The sequence below is a fragment of the Crinia signifera genome, chromosome 1 (genome assembly GCF_055691185.1).
Source record: "Crinia signifera chromosome 1, ASM5569118v1, whole genome shotgun sequence".
NCBI classification, from domain to species: domain Eukaryota; kingdom Metazoa; phylum Chordata; class Amphibia; order Anura; family Myobatrachidae; genus Crinia; species Crinia signifera.
In genome coordinates this window covers 296,687,664-296,713,001 of record NC_139217.1, presented here as the reverse complement: position 1 = coordinate 296,713,001, position 25,338 = coordinate 296,687,664, and the positions used below count along the sequence as shown (strand labels likewise).

The 25,338-nt window shown below is 46.2% G+C and overlaps 1 protein-coding gene across 10 annotated transcripts in view; it reads left to right on the top strand.

The window, feature by feature from the left end:
- The first annotated feature begins 6,831 nt into the window (after window positions 1-6,831).
- The window catches only part of KDM4C (lysine demethylase 4C), a 494,625-nt gene continuing 476,118 nt past the window's right edge, over window positions 6,832-25,338 (top strand). For 3 of the 10 annotated variants that reach the window (XR_014474177.1, XR_014474183.1, XM_083185985.1), the window contains exons 1-4: window positions 6,839-7,156; window positions 15,671-15,831; window positions 18,471-18,646; window positions 19,488-19,602. Coding sequence is in view for 8 of the 10 variants with exons in the window: in XM_083185985.1 (XP_083042111.1) it covers window positions 6,874-7,156; window positions 15,671-15,831; window positions 18,471-18,646; window positions 19,488-19,602 (735 nt within the window). In the remaining 2 variants the exon portion in view is untranslated. The other 7 variants (XM_083185980.1, XM_083185987.1, XM_083185988.1 and 4 more) reach the window with 6 other exon arrangements.

The window sequence follows — 25,338 nt, the reverse complement described above, 5'->3', positions numbered from 1 at the left end:
AGGTCACAGTGTTAGCGGCTGAGCGAGTGCTGTCTGCGGGTGGGTTAGTTGTGCAATAGTTAGTGTTCGGCATATGTGTAAGGGGCATTATGTGTGTCATGTACAAAATGCATTAATAATGTGCGACATATTTGTAACAGGCATTATGTGTATACGGGCATTAATCATGTGCAACATGTGTAATGGGCATTGTGTGTCATGTCTAAAAGGGCATTAATAATGTGCATATGTGTAATGGGCATTATGTTTATAAGGACATTAATAATGTGTGTCATGTGTAAGGAGCATTACTGTGTGGTATTATCAGGGGTGCCGAGAGAAAGGGGTAGGGGGTACAAATTACCCAGGCCAAAGTCTGATGGAAGGGCCCAGTGGGGGCCCCGTGCCCCCTCCCCTTAAGTGACAGGAGCAGCTGCAGCTCTTCTCCTCTGCCCAGCACACACTGTGCTGGGTTGCAGTGTGGCCATGGAGGTGCTTAAAATACAATATTTTCTAAGGATTTTTTTCTAAGGGTATAATGTGAATAATGTGAGGAGTAATGTATATAAGGTAAAGTGGTACTACGGTGTGATGTAACGTGAATAAGGGACACCATCGCATGATATAATGTGAATAAAGTTGCACTACTGTGTGGCATAATTTGAATTGGGGGTACTATTGTGTGGCCATGCCCCTTCCCAGCAAGAACACACCCCTGTTTGGGCTGCGCACCGAATGTGTGCACTGTTTCTATTTAAAATATTGCGGGTAGGAGCACCAAAATGATGACTGCTATGATGAGTGTTGATGGTGCTGGGAAAGGGGAGCAGGGTCAGAGGCGGAACTAGAGGCGGTGCAAGGGGGCACCAGCCAAAATCTTGCCTAGGGTTCCATTTAGGCTAGGGCCGGCTCTGCGGGCCTGGGTAAAAAGTACCCCCCCCCCCTCAATGGCCTTGAGTGTGTCTAAGGGGCACTACCTAGCACAATGTGCCTAAGGGGCTCTACTTGGCACAAATTGGGTAAGGGGGTCTACCTGGCTCAATGTGTCCAAGTGGCACTGCATGGTGTAATGTGAATAATGAACACTACTGTGTGGTGTCACGTATTTAACGTAATATACGGAAGGCAACAGGGACAGTATTGTGTACTAGTTAGTGCCAAAACCAATCCGCATTATATATATATATATATATATATATATATATACAGTGGTCGAAGTGGGGCGGTATACGGGGGTATGGCATACCCCCACTTTAATCTGAAGATAAAAAAAAAAGTTCCCCCCCCCCCTCAGGATGCTCTCTGATCACTCAGCAGCACATATTGTGCTTTTGTAATACCCCTGTACAACGGGGCAGTCTGGCAGGGGACGTTGATGGACAGGGGGGTGTCCGAAGGTGCGCACTATATTCACTCTTTACTTTTCCATACCCCCACTTCAAAATTTCCATACCCCCACTTCAAAATTTCCACTTCGACCACTGTATATATATATATATATATATATATATATATATATATATATATATATATATATATATATATATATAAAATGCGGATTGGTTTTGATATTGCACTTTAACTCCGCACAGAGACCTGATGAAAAGACCACTATGGGTCTTGAAACGTCGTCTTGATCTGCTGTAAATGTATTTAACTTTTTCACTACTATAAACCACCAAACTGAAAGTCCGACGAGTGCCGCCTCCTCCTTCCTATCAGAACACCCAGCAGGGTACTGTGGAATCCGTATATATATATATATATATATATATATATATATATATATATATATAGTCTCTGTACAGACCGCACTCACACTGAATATAGTACAACACGGGGTGCCAGACAAAGGGTGCACATAATAAACATGCAACCAATTATAATCCAGGGTGTTTCCACAACTATTCAAGATTGTGGAATGTTGGGCACTCGCCTCATAGAAAATTCAACACAATATGTGTAAAAGTCCAAAGTAATGGAATTTGATTCTTTTCAATCAGTCAAGTCGATTTTTAATGACATGCAGATAGGTTATGCCCCGACGTTTCGGTCCTGTGCGGACCTTTTTCAAGGAGCTTTCTCAGTGAAGTTCAGTACAATCAACGTGGTAGGGAAGAAAAACCCACTGGTGCCTGGAGCAGCAAAAAATTATGCCCGACGTTTCGGTCCTGTGCGGACCTTTTTCAAGGAGCCTATAACATACAGTACAAAAAAATCTTTCAATCAATTTTTAACTTTAACAAAGTCACAATAAAACAAGTAAAAAAAACAAGTCAAGTCAAAAAAAGATGAGTCTTACTTTCTCAGTGAAGTTCAGTACAATCAACGTAGTAGGGAAGAAAAACCCACTGGTGCCTGGAGCAGCTGCTACATTGCACTGCCCGGGCCCGGCTATTTATCCCTCTAGTAACCAATCAAATAAGTGTGTCAGCGCATTGACGCTGAATCCACGCTCTAACATTGTAACTTCCGGCGTCACCGGAAGTTCGGGACCCGGAAGTCTCAGAGAGTGACCCGCATACGTGGAGCGCAGCGCGCGGCGCATTAGCGCCGATCTCACGCTCTCATAGCACGCCCGTCCACCGGACGGAACACGGAAGTGTCAGATGACCCGCATCTGTGGAACGCACGGCTTCCTGTTAACTGCAGGAGTCGTGCGTGTGCTGCAGAAATGGAAACATGTACCTGGTTTTTAAGTTCCAGGTGTTGTGGGGTCATAGTATTGAGTATGAACTCATTTTAATAAAAAAATATTTTTTTATCAATAGTTGTATTTATGTAAAGGTAACTGTTTATTGAGGTGAAAGAAGCGCACTTTACATCTTTCTTAATATATATATATATATATATATATATATATATATATATATATATATATATATATATATATATAATATTGCGTCACTCTAGGGCAGGGCTGGGCAACACCGGCCCTCCAGATGTTGATGAACTACACATCCCAGGATGCTTTGCATTAATTTTGCTATGTGGCCATGCTGAAACTGATGCAAGGCACACTGGGATGTGTAGTTCATCAACATTTGGAGGGCCGGTGTTGCCCAGCCCTGCTCTAGGGGCATACTTGCCTACCTGACCCTCTCCATGAGGGAGAAAATGCTCTGCTCCTGGACTTCTCTGGTAATGTATGATTGCCGGCACCTGTGGTGAAACATCTTTCGGTACTTGTTTCCTAGCACGGCGCCCATATCATACCATGACATAAGGAATGTGATGGTATACGATTGTACAATTAAATATCGCACAGCATCGCATGCCAGCAAATGACATGCGATGCAATGCGATTTTTAATTGTACAACCCAGATGGGTGCTTACAATGTTAAATGCACCCCCATTGTGCCACCCCCGCTATCAACGCCAACCCGAAGTGTGGCAAGCGTAGCGAGCCCGCGAGGGGCGGCGGTACGCGTCCTCCGACCTTTTCATACCCCCACTATCCACGTCGGCGTGGAGTTGATTTTAGATAGTGTGGCGAGCCCGAAGCGTGGCGAGGGGACGCGGAATACATGTTAAGTAATCCACACTCCGGGCTCGGTGGCTCGTCACACTATCTAAAATCAACTTCACGTCAACGTGGATAGTGGGGTTATGAAAAGGTCGGAGGACACGTACCACCGCCCCTCGCGGGCTCGCTACGCTCGCCACTCTTCGGGTTGGCGTTGATAGTGGGGTGGCGTTCACAATGGGGGTGCATTTAACATTGTAAGCACCCATCTGGGTGCTTGCACAATTAAAAATCGCATCGCATGCCACTATATTGTATGCAATGCCATAAGATGTATAAGATGCAGTAAGATAAAAATCGTGGGCGCCATGCTAGGAAACAGGTACCCATCTTTCTTATCCGTTAACTAGCTCACCACAGGTGATGGCAATATTACATTACCAGGGAAGTCCAGGAACAGAGCATTTCTCCCTCATGGAGAGGGTCAGGTAGGCAAGTATGTCTAGGGGCCTGTTTCAGACCTGTTTGCTAGACTGTATGTTCGCAGCCTAGAGAACAGGCAAATGCCGCCCTGCCGCGCGAATCCCCTCTCTAATATGCGAGGGGATGTGTTCTGTAACAGATCCCCTCCCACACCATCGAATGATTTTTCTCACCTTCGGTAATAAAAGTCAGTCTAGATTGCATACTTCACAACATGACCCTCTCGAGGAGGGACACATTGCTCTGCTCCTGCACTTCCCTCTTAATTTATAATTACTATAACCCTCCTGGAGAGGGTCATGTTGGGAAGTATGATGCCATCAGAGGCGTAGCGAGGGTGGCTCTAGCGGAGCATCAGCTCCGGGCGGCGGAAGATCAAATGGCGCCGGAGCCGTGCCTGCATCCCCTCCTAGCCCTGCACCGCCAGCCCTGCCTGCTCCCCCAGCCGCTCCCGCCTCCCCGCTCACCACTGTGTCGGATGACAAGCAGGGCGCCGCCAGCCCTGCCTGCTCACAATTTACCGCTGTGCTGGGGCCCGGTGACATGCAGGGCGCCGCCAGCTCTGCACTTCCCTGCACCGCCGAGTTCTCTCTGACGTCACGGTGAGAGGCAGAAGCTGAGCAGTGACGAGAACAGCAACCCGGAGCTGTCCGGGGATGAGAACGTGAGAGCGGGGCCGGGGAACCGGAGGGGTTATGTGTGTGGTGGGTAGCCGGGCTGCAGGGCGGGATGGCTCACATGGGGGTCTCCCTAATTCTGCCCTCTGATGGTTCCCCGTGTGCCGCCAAACGTGCAGAACCACAAGTCCCAGCGTTCCCTGCCCACTAACTCTGCCGCGTGGCTTCACTTATACTAGTCTGTATGGATGAGCTACATTCCCACATGCATGTATGCCAAGTGACAGGGTGATCTCCCCCAGTGCCCCCCACCTGACCTCAGATGGTCTCCCCCCCCCCACCTGCACCGCCAGCCCTGCCTGCTCCCCCAGCCGCTCAGCCCTGCGCCGCCAGCCCTGCACTTCCCTGCACTGCCAGCCAGTGAAGAAACCGCCGAGTTCCGTGGAGGACCTCACCCCGGCATCTGCAGCAGAAGGACAGCTGCAGCAGAAGGACAGCCCTGGACAAAGTACGCAGCCTGGAGCGGTGCTCGGCATCCTGGGCAGCGCTGAAGATCACAGCAGCTGGAGATCAAAGGGGGCAGATTCGCCACAACAGAGGGTAAGACTCCACAAGCCCTTCTGCTGCACCACTCTGCCCTTGTTACCCCTTCCGCTGCAATACTCTGCAAATTCAGGACACATTATAGGGGATGGGCTCCCCTCTTTATCCTCCCTGCCCCGCTGTTTAATAAAATAACTCATCAAACATAGGGGGTGGGCTCCCCTTCTTCTGCTGGCCCGATTGTAATTAGGTGAATATGAGTGTATACCTGTCTGCCCTGCTGCTGCCAAGGGGGAAATGGGGGTAACTTAACCACAACCATAATGAGGTTAGTACAGCAGTGATACCCCCACAAGTCTGTGAAAGGAGTATATCTACTATGGGAGTATTAGACATATAACCCTCTGGGCAAGGAGCATGTGATCCCCAATGGCAACGAGCATGAATTTCCCATAGCAATGAGCATGAAACCCCTGGCAACAAGCATTTAGGTAAGCCACATTTGTGTGGCATAATATATAATAGGCATTACAGTGTGTGGCATAATGTGTAATGGGCATGATGGTGTGTGGTATAATATGTAATAAGCATTACGGTGTGTGGCATAAGGTGTAATTGGCATTAGAGTGTGTAGTATTATATGTAATGGGCATCACTGTGTGTGGTATTATATATAATGGGCATCACCGTGTGTGGTATTATATATAATGGGCATTACAGTGTGTGGCATAATGTATAATGGGAATTACAGTGTTTGGTATAACGTGTAATGGGCATTACGGAGTGTGGTGTAATGTTAGGCCACCCCCACTTTTCACTGCGCAGGAGCCTCACTTACTACAAATGGGGGGGGGGGGGCGCAAAACATGCCCTTGCTCCGGGCGCCGTGGCACCTAGCTACACCACTGGATGCCATGATGTGACACCATGTGATGTCAGCCTCCTGCCCAAAGGAGGCATTATACGTGAGACCAGGGCCGGCAACAGAAATCCTGGGGCCCTGTACAATGATATTTCTGGGGCCCCCACCTAATCCTAAATCCACACAACGCTCTTCTGCATGAGCCTCATTTAACCTTTTGCTGCTCCAGATCCTGCTTTCAGGTGCGGACTTCTCTCGTTCTCAGTCCTGCTGGCTTGGCTCCTGGCTGCTGCTTCCTGCTGGCTGCTGCTGGCCTGTCACTTTCACAATAGAACGCTGAGCACTACGAGCAGTCAGGGCAGGTCATTCACAGAGTGCGGAACAGACGACCTGCGCATGCGCAGTAAAAGTACAGGAGTCAGAGACTGAGGCCACGGCACCAGTGGCGGGTACGGCTGTGCGCCTGCGGCACCAGGCCGTGCGCACACACAGAGTAGATGGCTTTGGGTGCCGAGTGGCAGGGCGCACACACAGTAGACTGCCGTGGCACACAGTGAGTCAGTCAGACTCAGCCACACACAGACGGTGCACAGAAGACAGCCAAGCCGCGAGGGTCACTGACAGGCCAGCTAGTACAGGCAGTGGCCGTGCCGGGGTATGGAAACTCTGGGGCCCTTCAGATCTCTAGGGCCCGTCACACTTGTCCCCCTTGACCCCCCCTGTCGCCTGCCCTGCGTGAGACGATCATACAATGTAGAATGTTGTAATGTCTACGAACAAATCAGGAACACTTTCGCATGTACTTTTTTAAAACTAAATTCCAAATTTGTATTCATGGCTCTGACCCATTCCCGTCTCTCTTTTCATTTCTACAGAGTCCGGATTGGGCAGCAATGATGCACTGATCCAGCCCCTACCAAAGATGAATGACAACAGCCACAACACTGAGTTCTACTGTATGTGTAGGGCCACTGTACAGCGTAATAGCTCGGCGCGCTCCCGGTGCAGACAGCTGACGTGCCGGGAACGCGCACTCCCCCGTGCACACTTAACCCTTCGCTACCCTGGATACTTTGACGTCACGGTTACGACGTCATCAACCTTAGCCGAGACAGCCGGAGTAGCAGAGAGCAGCGACGCCACTGACTTGTTGCCGGGACTGGGACGAGCCCTAGCGCCGTTGCCTGAGCATAGAGAGCGGGCAGGTGAGTGCGTGAGAGCGGGGAGCCATTGTGTGACCGGGGACAACCGTCATGTACCCTGTGTGCGCCTGCCCTGGAGAGGGCACTCTACATTAAGCAGACACTGAGGCCAGACCGCTGTGCATGCGAGAGTCTGCGGGCTGACAGGAGCCTGTAGGACGGTAGGTGGGTGACCCCTGGCTGGTGGCTGTTTATTTACTCTTCCCACACGTAAGGAGCTGGGCAGACGGGGCAGGTGGAGCTGCCACAGCTCCGAAGCCGCCATGTTGTGTGTGGGCAGGAAGTGACTGAACCTGTTTTGGGAACTTCTTGTAAACAGTAGGTTATTATTCTGCTGCTATACATGGGTTGCCTACCTGACCGTCTCCTTTAGGGAGAAAATGCTCTGTCCCTGGACTTCCCTGTCAATGTAGGATTGCCATCACCTGTGGGGAGCTCGGTAATTGGTGCTGGCAATCCTACATTACTAGGGAAGTCCAGGGACAGAGCAGTTTCTCCCTGAAGGAGAGGGTTATGTAGGCAACCCTGTGCTATACACCTCTCGCTGGGAAAGTGTTCATATTTAGGGATGTCCTCTCTCCTCCTCCCCATCTGGGAATTGTAAAGTGGTGAGGAGCTGCTTCTCTGTGGTGTCTCTGGCAGCAGGTGATAGACACACACTGTTGCTAGTGTGTAGCTGCTTGCTAATTTTTCTTGGCTGATACTTGTTTGATTACTAATTACAACATAACCCTCCCTGTTCTGTATACATAGTAGCGAATGTGTACTGATACAAGTTAGAAACCTACCAGCATGTTTTATCTTCATAAGACAAAGTTGTATTTTACTATGGAATCATTTTGTGTTGTGTATAATATTTGTTGTCCTCCATCCATGCTCAATGTAATATCCAAAATATATTTTCTTCTGGATGCTGTTGTGATTCTGTAGATTTGTTCATGTGCATCAGGCTTGGTTTGGTTCTCTCCATGACGAGGCTAATATTTGATTTTACTATAGATAACCTGTTTTTACTTAAACTTTTTCTGTAATATTTGCTGTTGTTTAAGGGTTTCTCCCTTGCTGGTATATTGGAATCTAGCTGTGTTGTTGATAGAAGTGTAAATTTAATGGTATTCTAATGCTTATAATATGCGTGATAAGATAGGATCATATAATGTCATATTTGTTTCTTTTTATGTAACATAAATATTTGCTGCTGTAGGTGCGTGTGTGTCTTAACTTCTCCTGGGTTTTGGTATACGGCATCATCAATACCATGGTCGACAGCTTCTAGTCAGACGCCAATATTTGGTTGTTGGTGTTTAGATAGACAGTGATGGGGCGTCGATGGGAACCTGGTCGACACAGGTTTTTCGTTGTCGTCTTCTTTTTGCCGGATGTCATAGAGGTGCTCGTGGACACTGTATGTGCACAGTGTCCCCCTCGCATGGCTCTCTGCGCTTGCCATGCACACTATTCTATTCCTACTCTTTGTTCACTTGGATAGTAGAGTAGGAACCAAGTGGACTAGCACCAAAAAAAAAAAAAAAAAGCGAAAAGCCTTTGTTGACCTTGCTACCATTGACCATGTTCCTGTTGATGCTTACATTCCATCGATCTACCATCTAAATGCCGACAACCAAGTATAGGCTTCTAACTAGACACAGTCGACCATAGCATTGTTGACCTACACTCCGTCGGATACCTTTCTCCCATAGGATTATGTAGTCCCCATACAGATGATTGTCCAGAACACCCTAGATCAGGCATGTCCAAACTATGGCCCTCCAGCTGTTGTGAAACTATAATTCCCATCATGCCTTGTCACAGTTTTGCTATTAGGGAATGTTAAAAGTATTGCAAGCCATGCTGGGATGTGTAGTGTCACAGCTGGAGGGCCACAGTTTGGACATGCCTACCCTAGATGGAATGTCTAGTGGTGAGCTCCGAATGCCATCAGATGCAATTTGTTTGTGAGTGTATTATTAGCCCAACTTACTAGCGAGTCCTGTGGCTGGAAAACAACTGGTGCTGAGGCTCCTTGGTGGCTAGGTTTTGTTTATGGGAATTAAATGATTTGAATGAAAATAGCCACTTGATGCTGCCTGATGGAGTATTGGTCTATTTGGTCATACACAGCCACAGGTGCTGACATCACTGGGTACATGTTCCCTAGCTCCTTGCATGATGCGGGAGCGCGCAGCAGCGCTAATCTCCGGGCCATACACGCAGTGGCGTAACTATAGTCCCGCAGCCCCCTCGGTGGCGGGGAGGCGCTAGGCAGGTGTGGGCGCCTGGGGGGGTCTGCGGGACTATAGTTACCACCTGGTCCCGGCTCCCGACTCCTGCCCTCCCCCTCCTTACCCCATTGGCGCCGCTGCCTCTAACCCGACACGCAGATCTGTGACGGGCGGTCCCTGGCTCCGGCTGCAGTGCTAATATAATAAGAGACACTCGGAAAATGGCTGCCCCCATAATGCTGTATGGGGGCAGCCATTTTCCGAGTGTCTGTTTATTATATTAGCGCCGGAGCCGGGGACCGCCCGTCACCCGACACAGATCTGCGCGTAGGGTTAGAGGCAGAAGCAACGGCGGCAATGGGGACGGGTAAGGAGGGGGTTAATATTTCGGGGGGTGCCCGAAATGTCCGGCGGGGGGGCGCAAAAAAAGTAGTTACGCCTCTGCATACACGCTGGGCGGCTTGGAGCTGAAAGCCGCTCAAACACGGTGGCTCGCGTAGCCCGCAGTGTGGCGAGCCCGCAAGGGGCTTAGTTGCCCTCACCATGCTGTCTGGGTCCGGCCAGTCGGGCTAATGACTGTCGGGATCCCGACTGTCGGACCCCTGTACCACACCCAATCAGATACTATCTACAGGTTGAGTATCCCCTATCCGAAATGCTCGGGACCACGAGCATTCAGGATAGGGGAATTTTCCGGTTTTTGGAATAAATTTTTGTAGCCATACTTACCTGTCCCCTGATGGTGTCCGGTGGTCCCTCGGCGTCCGCGCAGTCCCCGGACGTCCACAGCAGGCCTCCGGCATCTTCTCCTGGTCTCCAGCGGTCCCAGGAATGCATTGCGCGAGTCTGCGCGCGCACCGGTGACGTCACCGGCGCGCGCGCGCACACTCGCGCAATGCATTCCTGGGACCGCTGGAGACCCTAGAGAAGATGCAGGAGGCCTGCTGTGGACGCCCTGGGACTTGGTAAGTATGAAAAGAGGGTTAGGGGGTTAAAAAAATAAAAAATAAAAATTTGAATGATTCCAAAAACCACGTTTTTTGGAATAATTCGGATAGGGGATGCACGGATAGGGGATACTCAACCTGTATTATATTTTAGAAGATGCTAAATAAGGAATTTATTCTGATTGGTTACCCATAGCAACATCCCATGTGAAATAGAACACCAATTTTAGTAAAATTCAGTAATTTAACAGTTGAATGTTAATACTTACTAATGATGTGTTCTCTGTCAAACAGAAGTCATTGAATGATAAAACCCTTATTTTTCCTGAACTAAAATACATTTGTTTACATTTCAAATACCTATCTGACCGTGTGAACCATACAGATCACTGGGATAGATGGTACTTGTGAGTTATCCGGACGCCCGATTTCAAAATCGGGTCGGATCGGGCACATCGCATCGCATCGCATGCGACCATCGGATGCGATGCGATGCGATGCGATGACCCGATTTTTCCATAGGAATCAATGTTAAAATGGACTGAGTCCATTTTAACATGGAATTCAATGGGAAAAAGGGGTCCTTTTCATACCCCTACTATCCAAGTGGGCATGGAGTTGGATATAAACCTGTGGCGAGCGTAGCGAGCCACCGAGCCCGAAGCGTGGCGAGCCCCGCGAGGGGACACGGAATACCGTCCCCTCGCGGGGCTCGCTTCGCTCGCCACGCTTCGGGCTCGGTGGCTCGCTACGCTCGCCACAGGTTTATATCCAACTCCATGCCCACTTGGATAGTAGGGGTATGAAAAGGACCCCTTTTTCCATAGGAATCATTTTAACATTGATTCCTATGGAAAAATCGGGTCATCGCATCCGATGGTCGCATGCGATGCGATGCGATGCGATGCGATATCGCATCGCATCGCATCTGATTGTATGCCTTAACTTAAGGCATACAATCAAAAAATCGGGCGTCCAGATAACTCACAAGTACCGGATAGATTTATTGAAGCTTTTAACAGTGATTGCAGGTTTGTAACACAAATGATTACCCTTTTTGTACTTTTACATGGTAATTTTGGGCCTAATACAAACCTGAGCACATTTTGTTAGCAAATGGACAAAACCATGCTGCACTACAGGTGGGGTAGATGTAAAATGTGCAGAGAGAGATTTGGGTAGGGTGTGTTCAAACTGAAATATTAATTGTAGTGTAAAAATAAATCAACCAATATTTACTCTGCACAGAAACAAAATAACTTGCCTCCACATGTAACTCTCTCTGCACAGGTTACATCTGCCCCACCTGCAGTGCACATGGTTTTATCCATTTGCTAAGAAAATGTGCCCTGCTATCAGGTCTGCATTAGGGCTTTGTAGCTACTGTTGGAGAAGTCTATTTTGGCTGATATGCTGAAGGATACTTTTGGCATCCAATAACACTATCACAATGCATATATTTGAAAGTCAAAAGCTGTCGGGTCTACTCAGTAGTAGGTATTTTATTGCAATAGACTGGCTGTGAATTATTATTTAGAATTATTATTATTTTTTTAACTCTTCCTTCTCGGGTTTTTGATAGATATATAGCCAACCAAAAACAGTCAACAGAACGCTCCTTAAAAGCAATTGTGACCATATCCAAGTACAAACAAAGCAACATAAAATAACTTTCTCTCTTTAATAATGCAATCCCTTGTGCTAGTCCTCTCCTATACTGTTATGCTTTAGTAATTCAGTTTCCTAATACAGCACATCTTTTTAGGTGTTCACATGCGAGTGATGTCAACCTTATTTTAGAATTATAATAATCTATGAGAACAAGAAATCTGCTTGAGTTGTATGGTTTAATATGGCAACTTTTTATAGGAATCAAATGAGAGGATATATTATATTATAATTAGAATATAGAGGGCCTCAAATGAGTGTGCATATATAAACTGGATATATAGTGCATGACATTACAATGTGAATAATTGTGCATATACAGACATAACAACAATGGTAGAAGCTAGAAATCAAATTAGACCCTAGGGTCTTTCTAGATGATATTTCAGAGTTTGACAGCTGCTGCCACATCTGTCACAATAAGATGGATGTGGGAAAGGGGGTCTTTATTAACCACTTAACTGTCTAATGTTTTTTCCAAAATTCTCCTTATAGATCTTAATCTATTTAAATCATAATTTTGTTTCTGTGAGAGGGGTGTCGTGGGGCGGTGCAGTGGAGGAGCTTCATCAGCTCTTGTGCTTTCCACCCCCGCAGGCCTCTCCTGGAACAGCGGCCGCCATCTTATTTTCTTCTGCCGCTGTCCTAGCCAGCGGTGGCGCCGCTTCTCTTCTTCCTTCAGAAGGCGCCGGAGATCTTCTTTCTTGATCCCGGCATCTTCTGGCCTCTTCCGCAGCCACTGGAACTCTTGTCTCCGTCGCCGCAGTCTCCCCCCCCCCCCCCCTTCGGCGTCTTCTTTCTTCAGATGCGCACCCTCTCTGCCATCGGACTGCCTTCTGCCTCTCCCCGGCGGCATCTGACGTCAGATGCCAGGGGCGGGGGTGGAGTACGGCCAATCTGCGCTCACTGCGGCAGTTTTCTATTGGCTGGCGATTCGGGAGCCGTGATTGGCGCCAGTGTTTTAACGCCATGGGCAACGTTTTCCATTGGCGCCCACAATGGTGCCAATTTCAAATCGCTGTCGTCCCTTCCGCTACTGCCCATATTATAGGCGCAGGGTTCAGACAGCTGATCCCTGCACTGGGGGGGAGATATGTCCAATGGAGGGCACAGCTCGCTCTCCCTCTTGCCAGGCTGCTGCTCTGGTGCTGGGAGCAGGGAAGCTATCCCAGCACCGGGGCACATTGTTACATTTATATAACCAGTAATCCGTAATAATCCTTTGTTGGCAATATATTGTCTACCATCCCACCAGTGGCAATAAAACCTTTAGTGGCAAGAGATTCAGTGGGCCCCTCTCCAATGGATATAGACCTGGGGTAGCCAACCCTAGTCCTCGAGAGCTACCAACAGTGCATGTTTTGCAGGTCTCCACACAGAATCACAAGTGAGCTAATTAGCTCCACCTGTGGATCTTTTAAAATGTGTCAGTGATTAATCTGTGCAGCTGCTAGGTTGTCTGGAAAATATGAACTGTTGGTAGCTCTCAAGGGCTAGGGTTGGCTACCACTGATATAAACCAACAAGTGTTATTTCTGTGCCACATTATGCAGAGGGCAGAATATCAGGTTTTGGGAGTTTATCATCATTCTTTTGTACATCCAAATGGCATGGAAAAGCACTGGGTTTCACTGAATGATAAATACAGTACTGTATTGAGATTGGATTAAATGGAGATGGGATGAGAGTATCCTCCTTTAAAGAAGCTGGTCCAGAACTATTGGAGGATAGGCTGAACGCATTTTGATGTGGAAAGCCCACCCCTTCCTTAGGAGATGGATGGTGAATGACTCTCCCATGGCCTCTATTTATACCAGGATTAGTAAGTAAGGTACAGGTGTTCCTGAATAATCTATAACGACTGAAGCTCATATAAAAAATATTGTTGTGTGAACAGGAAACAATAACCATTAATAATATAGTATATTGAATTGAATTTCTTGAGTCTCAACCTCAACAAACAGTAACTGGGCCCTTTTTAATGTATTTTTCTCTAAAACCCTATTGTAGGGCTGGGAAATAAGCGGCCCACCGGCTGTTGATGAACTACACATCCCAGCATGGCCAAATTGCAAAACTAAGGCAAGGCATGCTGGGATGTGTAGTTCATCAACAGCTGGAGGGCTGGTAATTGCCCACACCTGCCCTATTGTCTACATTCCTCATAGTATCTTCTACGCCTCTCTTTTCACACATAAAAGTGTGTATATGGATGGATAGATATTTAGACAGATAGTGATATAGTGGTGCTAAATTCAAATTCTAACTTGCACCCAAATCCAAAACGTTGTGGCACTTATGGACCCATACACTTGTGCAATTTCTCCCCTCAGTTAAGTTGCACGCAATGCCCCTTTGGGCCGTCCGAGAAGGGATCACATACGATATGTCACATTCTGTCTTTTTGCGTGCGGTCTTGGAAGCATACTAAGAGATTGTATGTGCAGCCTGTGCCACTTGAGCACAGGACCACGAATTGCATCGGACCCGCTGTCAATCATGTGCAATTTGGACGCTTTTTATGCGATTGATCGCCACAATTGCATGAAAAGAGCCCAAATTGCATGTGAATTGTCCTAGTGTATGGGGACCTTAAGGAGCTGGATAAGGGCAGAAGGTACTACTGCCCTCACAGTGGTCCTCTGTCCCTACAGGGGTTCCCTTTGCAGTGTGGCCCACAGAAGGGTTCCCTGCCCTCTGAGGAGTTCCCCGTGCAGTGCGGAGAGTAACAACTGCAGTCAGTTGTTGCGTCAGAGGCAGCAGTAACCTGACATACACAGCAATGGGATACATAGGACAGGGAATATGGAGACCAAGATGGGATTGACAGGGACAGAAAGGGTGACATGGATGTGTGTGTCAGTACCTAATGGAGCTCCGATTGGCACCCTTCAGTGGTCACTGGTTGTACCACAGTGGTGAGGAGCAGCAAAAAGCTTTTATTATTATGTAGGATTCTTTGCACTTTATTCAAATTATTACATGCTGGCAGCCACTAGAGGGTGCCCAAAGGAGCTTGAAATGTAGCTCCATTCGGGCGCATATGGCTGTCGGCGCTGTCATTTCAGCTCCTACCCCCTGGGGTGGTGAGCTGAAATGTACAAATAGTCACCCATTTAAAATGCGCAAGCGGGACTTTTCACGTTGCACTTATTAGTTTGGTCGGATTTGGCCACTATGCATGACTAAACCTGACCTTAATGGATGCGATATGCGTGATAAAAACATTTATTTATTTATTTATTTAAATATTGGCCCACAATCTACCGTCGCTTTAGATGGGAGATTGGGCGAGATGAAACATTTGAAAACAGCCCTTTATTTAAAAAATCTAGGGATAAAGCTATAAACATGTGCAGTCAGAAGCTCTACTCATCGAGTTATTTGCTCCAGTATGGGAGCTATGAGAGTTTCAAAATGTGCAAATAAATAAAGGAGTGTGTGAGGGTGCTTTATAGTGTGGGGCGCAGTCAGATGGTATGGGCTATGTATGTATAAATGTTTGAGTGAAAAAAATCTGACTTTTTTTTTTTTTAACGTTACTTTTACTTTAGCTTATTATAGAACTTCAGAAATCTCAGCTGCAGCTTTAGTCTATGTGATCCTTGTAAATTGTTCTACCAATTTATCCATGCTGAGCACATACATTTTATTGATAATTTGTTTTTCATTTTCACCAGTGTTATCCCAGCTATTCACAATGACTGCAAAAACCTCTGATGAGCAGAACCCTGCATGCAAAATTATGACCTTCCGACCAACAATGGAAGAATTCAGGGATTTCAACAAATATTTAGTATACATGGAGTCTAAAGGCGCACATCGATCTGGATTGGCAAAGGTAAGTAGACTCTCTTTTCTTGAAGTTCATAAAGGGAAGGTGAACACTGTCTACAAACTCTGGGCCTGATTCAGAGATGAACACAAAATCAATATCTTTCTCAAATGGGCAAAACTGTGTGCACTGCAAGTGGGACAAATGTAACAGGTGCTTCCCTCCGTGTCTTCTAGTCACTGGGGGAGGAGTATTGAGCAAACTCCTCTCCTTTTTTTTTTTTTTTTTTAAACAAATATACAGTTTTTTTAATTTAACTGTACAAGTTGAGTATCCCTTATCCGAAATGCTCGGGACCACAAGCATTCCGGATAGGGGATTTTTTCAGTTTTTAGAATAATTTTTTTAGGCTTACTTACCTGTCCCCTGATGGTGTCCGGTGGTCCCTCTGCGTCCACAGCAGGCCTCCGGCATCTTCTCTGGGTCTCCAGCGGTCCCAGGAATGCATTGCGCGGGTGTGCGCGCGCACCGGTGACGTCACCGGCGCGTGCACACACTCGCGCAATGCATTCCTGGGACCGCTGGAGGCCCTGGAGAAGATGCCGGAGGCCTGCTGTGGATGTGCTGGGACTTGGTAAGTATGAAAAGAGGGTTAGCGGGGTAAAAAAAATTAAATAAAAATTTGAATTCTTCCAAAAACCACGGTTTTTGGAATAATTCGGATAATGGATACGGGATACTCAACCTGTATTATGCCCCGTGTACAAGGGGCGACCCATCTTTTTAGCTTAGCGACGTGCTGAAGCATGGTCATTCAGCACACATTGCGGGTGTCTCGCAAAACACCCGCGATGCTTTGTGCTGTGCGATCGTGCTCAGCGGGGCTTTGCCTATTTTTAATAGGCAAAGCCCTACAATCTAATCAGATCACTTAGAAAAGGGTTTGAAATCGCCCCATGTGTATGCCCCTTTACATCTGTTTTATTTAGGTTTTGGTATATAATCTGGAAAGGGAAATTTTATAATTTATTTCTACAGTTTGATTTCACGCTATTTATGGCTTGATTCAGGGGGTATGGATGTTGCTAACGCCTGCCCTGTACTCAAAGCCCAAGGAGGTGCAAATGTTTCACCAATCCAGCTGTGTACATACTGAGCAATATGTCATCCGATTAGGAGCTCAGTATGTACGCTTACTATGCGTGCTCCCACAGTCTCATGCATGATGTACAACACACTGCTAGGGATGTGGTGCTTTATCGTGCCGCGCGTGCTGTAACCCGGGCAAATACATTATGTCGGACCGATTTGACGTTACCGAGGTGAAATAATACTGCAATGCAAGTAAAAACTAATGGGTATTTACTTGCTTAGAGCAGATTTTAGTCTAATGTTCTTTATGCATTGTGAAGTTCATTATCAATTGATGAATCAATTGGTATATATCCTAATGTGTATCTTTTCTCAACTTGGGATTGGGAATGTATTTCCTTGTACATACATTATTGCTGCCATAGTGTCATTATGGCTTTGAAAGTTAGGTTTTATTAGTTAGCATGTAACAGCTCTTGTAAGGACCAATGTTGAAAAATGTGGCAGCCAGAGAAAAGCTTCCTCCTTAGTTTACAAATGTACATAAAGAAAATCCATTTTGCATACACACTTGATGAAGGATATTGCTGATGACACGCAGGAGTGCACATAGTATGTATACACTAGACAGTATTTAGAGTTTGCCGTCTAAATCTACAAGATAAAATTAAGAAAGGCCTGACTAGCTATATATTATCCGCTATTAGAAGATTTACCTCTTTGCTCTCCAAAAAGAAGGGAAAGGGCAGTGCTGCATCTGGGAAGGAGGCGATAATGGAGCCGGGTGCCAAGCCACACCTAGCGGCAAAGCAGGTTCCGTTCATGTAAAATATATGGATTTATTTTTTATTTTTTATATAACTATCCCAGTACATATGTGAGAATGTATGTTTATATATTACACACACACACCACACTAAACACACTAGAAATGATTATGATGACTCCTAGGCAGACCAAGAGACCAGATAGGGCCTGAAGTGTGAACATGCCCTGTAAGGTTGTGCATAAGAGGGCTGTGGATAAATGCAATCAGTGCTATAACAGCATCAATTGAATATTGCCCCTGCTACCTCTTGTCACTTTAAATGGGAGATTGGGTGGTGATAACTATTGAATTTCCCTCCTAGTGTAAGTAAGGTGCATATACACTGTACAATTTTTTTGACCAACTTTTTTTGACCAAAAATATCTTTCAGTGCGTTTGTGACTAACGACGAATTATAATGCTCATACCCGCCAGTTGTTTATCAAGGTTGTTCGTCAACTGTGCATGCAGCTCAATTTGGATATCATTCAAAAAGAGCCTACAAACTGTAGCTAGATCTTTTGTCTTTTGTCTGTCGTCAATATCTTTCATCAACGTCTTTCGTCCAGGACACTGGGTTCAAGGAAAATGTCTTTCAACAAAATTGTACAGTGTGCATGCACCTGAGCTCTACTATTTGATATTATTAATTCTGGTTGCAATACAGTATAGGCCAGGGATAGGGGAGAAGAACTAAACTGATGTTGGTGCAACCGAGGAAAGAATAAGAAGCATTGGGCCAGATTTTGTTTTATCTTTCCCCTCATTCCTCACATCTGTTTTTTTCTTTTCCTGCCTTATGAAGGTTATACCACCAAAGGAATGGAAGCCCAAGAGACATTATGACGACATTGACGACCTTGTGATTCCTGCCCCAATCCAGCAAATGGTTACTGGACAGTCTGGTCTCTTTACACAGTACAATATTCAGAAAAAGCCACTGACTGTAAAAGAATTTAGAAGACTTGCCAATAGTGACAAGTATGTTTTTTACTATTTATTGTTTTGTGAAGTTGTACTTAAAGCTGATCTATAAAATTCTGCGGTACTTGTGTAGTTTCATGGCGCCAGCAAGGGGACTCAGACGCACGGCGCCATGAAACTACACAAGTACCAATTCTGCTAGCATTTATACTGTAGTCTGTGGTGGGAAATTTAGTGTTGTGAACAGGCCGTGATCATTTCTAGCCAAACTAATGGTCAACATGCAATAGGTAAACATAGAAAGGTCAACAAGACTTTTTAATGGGTTTTCTCCAAAAAAGGTGGTTTTTCATACATTACTATCCCAGTGGACATAGAGTGAGAATACAAAAAGTGTGCCTAGTGTAGCGAGGCACCATGTCCGAACTATGGTGAGCAAAGCGGTATGCTTATACCGGTGTCCATGTCGACTTAAGTCTACAGCCCCCCAAGAAACCTGAAAACTAATGTCTGTCTTATGCATGTCGACCTGTTTCATGTTTTCACCTAGTGAATGTTGACCCGATGACCCATACCCCCAATATAAGTGGGTCCCTGGGAATGCTAACTTAGAAGAAAAATTGCCCTGGAATACAGTTTGTTTAGTTATTATTCCTTTCAACCCCCACCCGGGCATGGAACATACCCGGCCTTTTTGCCCAAACACTCGCCATGGCACATACGCCAGCTGCCACTGCTCTTCCCCCCCCCCAACTTTCCTAATTGAAAAATGAGTTCAGTAACGGGTAAAATACGTGCTATACCATGTATTTGCAGTCACTGACAGGCAATGGTTTGTTTGCAGTATTAACTTGCAGTTTTTAACTTTGCTCACCTCATTTATTTTATACCTTTTTAGATTCTGCACTCCCCGCTATTTGGATTATGAAGATCTGGAACGTAAATATTGGAAGAATTTAACTTTTGTTGCTCCAATCTATGGAGCAGATGTCAATGGAAGCCTATATGATGAAGTAAGTTTATTTTTTTTTCAATAGCTGCCTTTAATTCCGTTTTTCATTGTCTGTACAAAAAGAAACTGATTTGTTCTGTGGAAAAATAAACAAACGGACAATATGCAGGTTTGTTTTAATGTTTTATTTCATTTTGCTTTTTATAGATTGGGGGGGGGGGGGTTGGAGGCGGAGGGTTATGGTTCACTGATGCTGGCTGCAAGATGGGACCATCAAAATTACCTTCATAGATGTGAATGTAAGATACAAAGTTGAATTTTACAAACTTGTCAAAGTAAAGTTGGAATAGGAAATAACATAGTTTTATAGTGAAAACTCTGCCTTACCACACCACACCACACATTACTGGCTATTAGCTACTGCTTACATGAATTTGTATACTATATTTAGTCTTAGGTATAATACTGTAGTATTAAAGTTAAAGGGCTTGCACACACGGAGACCAGCTGAGCGATGCTAGATCGCTCAGAATGCTCTGCACACAGTGATGTGTGCTGAGTGATCTGTTAGGGATGCCATTCCTGATAGCTGCTAATTTAGCTTAACCCTTTGAGTGCCAACATCTGTGAGAGATGTGCAAAATATACAATAAAAAATTCACTTGACACTCAAAGGGTTACTTGGCTGCAGGCAGGCAATCGCAGACAGAGAGATACTGGGGAATCTCAGAGAGAAAGAGAGAGGGATCACATGGAGGGGCAGATTTATTAAGCTTGGTGATAGTGTCTAGTTTTTATCACCGGCCAATCAGCTCCTTTGAAAAATGACAGGTAGGAGCAGATTGGCCGGTTATAAAAAAAAAAAAAAAAAAAAAAAATTTTTTTAAATAAATCTACCGCAAAGAGGGAGAGGGAGGAAGAGAGAATCCCTGATTTTATAATCTCCACATGTCCTGTTGTCTATTACAGAGCAAAGCAATTCATTGACTTCACCCGCAATTCGCGTGCACCAACCCGATCCCACCCCCCCTGTAATTCGGGGGCACCCCCTCTCCCCCACCACGAGGGGGCTGCCATGCCACTTTCAGCAGGGGCTGTACACTAAGTACAGAAGTACTCAGTGTTGGTGTCCAGGCAGGGAGCCACTGTAGGAGGATGGTGCATGCTGTCCTGCCTACGGAGCTTTCACCATACAAGCCGCTGCCAAAGGCCTGCTGCTAGGTCATGGGTGTTCTTCAATCAGTGTGCGCTGGTGAAGGGGGTGTCCACTGCTCTTCAGGCAGGATGGTGGTCCGGCCCTGAAAGCATGCAAAACGGCCTGACAGAGGAAGGTTTGGACCGACCCACCGGTAAATGTCCCGGTGTCAAGATCCGCTCGTGTGTGTGTGTGTGTGTGTGTCAGTTTTAACTCTCATCACTCTACTTGCAGTCCTAGCTACATGATCTAGTGCACTTTGTTAAGCAACAGTACAGTTATGAATTACTGAGTAGGATTCTACCTACTCAATCATCCCATCTAAGAATACTTCGAACTTAGGCCCCTATTTCCCTTTCTTAAATCAATTATCTTCATTTTTAGGCGTGTTTAAAAGTAACTCGTACTCAATTAAAGCAAATGAACACGCTTATTCCTGTATGCTCCCTCGTCATTATTACTTATCAACGGAACAAAGGCAGTGTCATCTGCAACTATCTTAAGTGATTGTGACATTAACTTGCAAGGGGATATAATGAGAACAACAGTGGGTATGCGCTCATTAAACACGACCTGCGGCGGAGAGGGGCGCGGGGCGGCTCCGTTAGCAAATGGGAACGCCCAGTGTTTCCTGGGCATTCCCGTAAGAATGCTGGGCCATGTCATGCTAATGAGGCCATGAAGGACATGCGGGGGGCGGGCAGCTGACATCACCGAAAGATGTGGGTGGATCCCCTTGGCCTGCGAATGGATGTTGCTGTGTAACATCCATTCGCATGCCCTGTGTGCAAATTGCGCTTGCGAATGGGTGGTGGCAGCCAACCATTCGTAAGGCGGGGTTTGGTGGACACGCAAGGCTGCAAATTTACAGCCTTGCGAATCAACCAGAGTAACCCCCATAGCCAACTGCCAGTAATGCACTGCACACTTGTGCAGTCAGTGTGCCTCAGCTCCCAATGCTCAGCACCATTATTGTCACATCAGCAGAAGCTGCAGCACTACCCTACTGCCATGTACAAAACCTTTAGCTAAAAATAAATAAATAAATAAATAAAAATATATATATTACTTTTTTTTATACATGCCAGCCACAGGGGGGCCCTAGAATAGAGGGGCGGCCCAGGGCTACTGCCCCCCCACCCCTTAATCTGGCCCTGGTCAGCCTATTGATTGACTGTCTACCTAACGATCCTGACCCCAATGGTGATCTAAGGATGCCCCCTGAAGGCACCTGAATTCAAGAGGGTTTCCTCACTTTTATCACCTTGTGCCTGCCAGACATAAAATGTGAGAGTGAAACACTTGGAACTATAGTGTCAGCATCTGTGCAATGGAAGTGATTGTTGTTGCAGTGCACTGATAATAAAAACAAACCTAATTCTCTGACGTGAAGCAGGACCCCACTACAAGAAATCTTTCATTTAGTTCAGCCAGCGTGGCCCTTTCCCAGCTGTCTCAAACCAGGACCTTTGATTAGGTAGTTCAGTCTTTGAAGGCAGAACTTCCTCTGTGCTCTGACATCTTACCTGCACTTCTGCCTTCTGCTCTCCGAATGATCCTGAGGAGCTGCATTGATTGGCTGGGGGCACTGCAGCTATCAGACCGCTGCTGAATGCTTCTGATGGGTGGGGGGGAGATGTTGTGTGAGCTGTGCTTGTTTGGGGCTGCTGAAAGGTATTTTATTGTTCTGGATGCTGGGTTGGTCATTTTAATTTACAGCTTTGGTGTTAGAACCTTGGTTGAGTCCTAATACTACAGGAAAAAAAACATGAATTGCCAAGCATCACATAGGAAAAAGTTATTTTATAGAAAGTACAGAATAAAGAATAGTTTTATTGACCAAGTCTATCATGGGAATCACAGGATTGAAAAATTGGCCCAGTATTGCCCTCCCTGAGATGATGATACAAGATGGAACCCCTGCCATTCTTGGCCGGGGCTCGCCATACCCTCCCCGCTGGCGAGCGCCTCCGGCAGGGGCTTCACTGAACTGGGCCGCACATGCGTCTCACACGCACGCGCATCCCAGTCTGTCGGCGGGGAAGTTGCGTGTCCCTGCCCGTTTCCGCTTCAGGGAGACGGGCAGGGTTAGGGGGGCACTCGGGGCGGCGACTGGAGGCAGGCTCCGCTGCCCAGGTAGTGCGCCCTGGTGGGGCTGGCATTAGAAACGCCAGACATGTAAAGATGAAGCCGGCCCCATCTGTATGTTGCTCCCACGGACTATTTCCTATTACCAAGTTGTAGTAGAGCCTAAAGTTTTGTGCAGCTGATATTAGAAGCACAAGAAAGAGAAACTGGCCATGCATTGAGCATGCTACTTTGGTGGGTGAAACTGCAGCCTGCAGAAGGGTATATGTTACAGCAGGGGTTCCCAATCTTTTTTGATTCACGGCACCCTAGAGAATCAGAATTTTTTTCACGGCACCCCTAGGTCCCAAAAAAATTAAGTAGATTGGGTTTATATGCGATTCTTAGCGGCAGTTATGTGGTAAAGGGCAGGATTTGCTTCTGTTTGTACACATTCTATGATTGGCAGCCACCAGCACTGGTTTTGCTCATAAATAATTAACCATTAATAATTTGAGTTGGTCCTGGACCACCAACCCGCGGCACCCCTGCATGTGTCCCGAGGCACCCCAGGGAGCCGCGGCACACAGTTTGGGAACCACTGTGTTACAGGTAAGCCTGTTCTAACAATGGGGCAGTTGTATTAAGCCATAACGAGATAAATGCAAGAGTGATAGAGAGATAAATGTCCAGCCAATCACATCCTAACTGCCATGTTTCAGGCTGTGCTGATTGGCAGGCCTTTTATCTCTCCTTATCACCCTTGAATTTATCTCTTGTTAAAGCTTAATACATCTGCCCCCTATGTTTGCTTTAGGCAAGGTAATGCAGGCATTTTAAAATCCTTGCATTTAATTAATACACCATTTTTTTAATATTTTGTTTACTTTCTTTTTGTAAGACAACAAACTAGCATGACCAGCCCCGGACTCTAGAACCGGTCCTGGTTCCCAAAATACGCGGGACAGAAGTAGGGGTCCCCGGTATTTTGGAAACCAGCATCGGGCTCAAACAGCCATCAGGGTAATGCCACAGCCGGGGGACACCTATTATATATGGTCCCGCAGCCAAAGCATTACCTCTGTGGCTAGTCAGCCCAGACTGAGTCCCTGGGGAGTGGGGACCCTACCAGAAAATGCAGCCCCCCCCACCCTTCCCTCCAGGGTGCCAGGCTGATGGTTAATAAAATCATTGGTGGCAGGTGTGGTTCCACACACAATCTTTAAAGCGTTGGTGGTACAGTGTTAAAAAAATAATACCAAGTACGGAGTCTTCCAGCGTTGCGTCCTCTCCTGCAGCTTCCATCGAGTGAAGAGGATGGGCGTCTGGCTTCAGGGCGGCGTCAGTTGGGCAAGTCTCTGTGATTTACATGCATTTTCTGAGGGATTTAGTAAAATCGCTAAGAAATTGCCTGAATGTCTCCCAGTGTGTGGGACCCATAAGATTCCGATAACATTTGTGTTGCATACAGCTGCACTTACAGAAATAAGATTGACTCTGGTATGGATCATTAGAAAAACAGCAACTTGGCTGACATGGGGTTGGCCCACAGTCAAAAAAAAAGTTGACATGGGGTTTTTCACTTAAAAAAAAAAATTTAATAAAAAAACTCTCACGAATGTAGACATGGACACTAATAAAGTGCACCATGTCCCCTCGCATGGCTCGCTATGCATTGTGTGCCCCTTAGTCTCCCACCATGCCCTGTCGGCTAAAAAAAACCCCATAGACCTAATACTGGTCGGCCTAGTGACTGTATCATATTGACTCCTTAGTACACTTCATAGGGCCTCTATACCCTAAGTCTAGTCATCACTGCTATATCCAGTGCAATTAGTACTTGGATAAAATAACACATTTTGGTAGACTACTATGAAACCCTGCAGCTCCAATACTACAGATATATTAATGAACTAGTAAGCCCGCTCAAAGCAAAAGCTTCTAAAGCTACCCTCTGTGTTTGTGCATGTGAGAGATATATAATTTCACTCTCTGCCAGCAGATGGTAGTGTTTCAGAGACTCACGGACCCTAGAGATAGAGATATAAGCCTATCATATTTAAGTACCACGTGCATAAGCCTCTGAGGCACTTATGCATTACATAGCTTCCCTTCTGGACCTGTAACTTGGTGGGACTGCTATGCTATTACTGGTGCCTGTCCTTGTGTTTCCCTCCTATATCCCTATAGATTGTAAGCTTGCAGCAGGGCCCTCCTACCTCCAAGTCTGTCTGTTGTTACCCAGTTTGTTTTATCACTGTCTACTATTGTAAAGCCCAATGGAATTTGCTGCGCTGTATAAGAAACTGTAAATAAATTATATTACAGTGCAAATGGGGATCAGCACTTATTGGATGCCTGTAGTCCAGCTAAATAAGCGAAACGACAGTCTCTGTCCACAAGTTCACTAAATCCAAACAAATTTCGCATTGCAGCTGCCTCCAAGATAATTCCCAGGACTCACAGGGGCAGACATGATCAGTTAAAATAGAAGACAGGAGGAGCGCTCCATAGTGTATAAACATAGTTTAATTG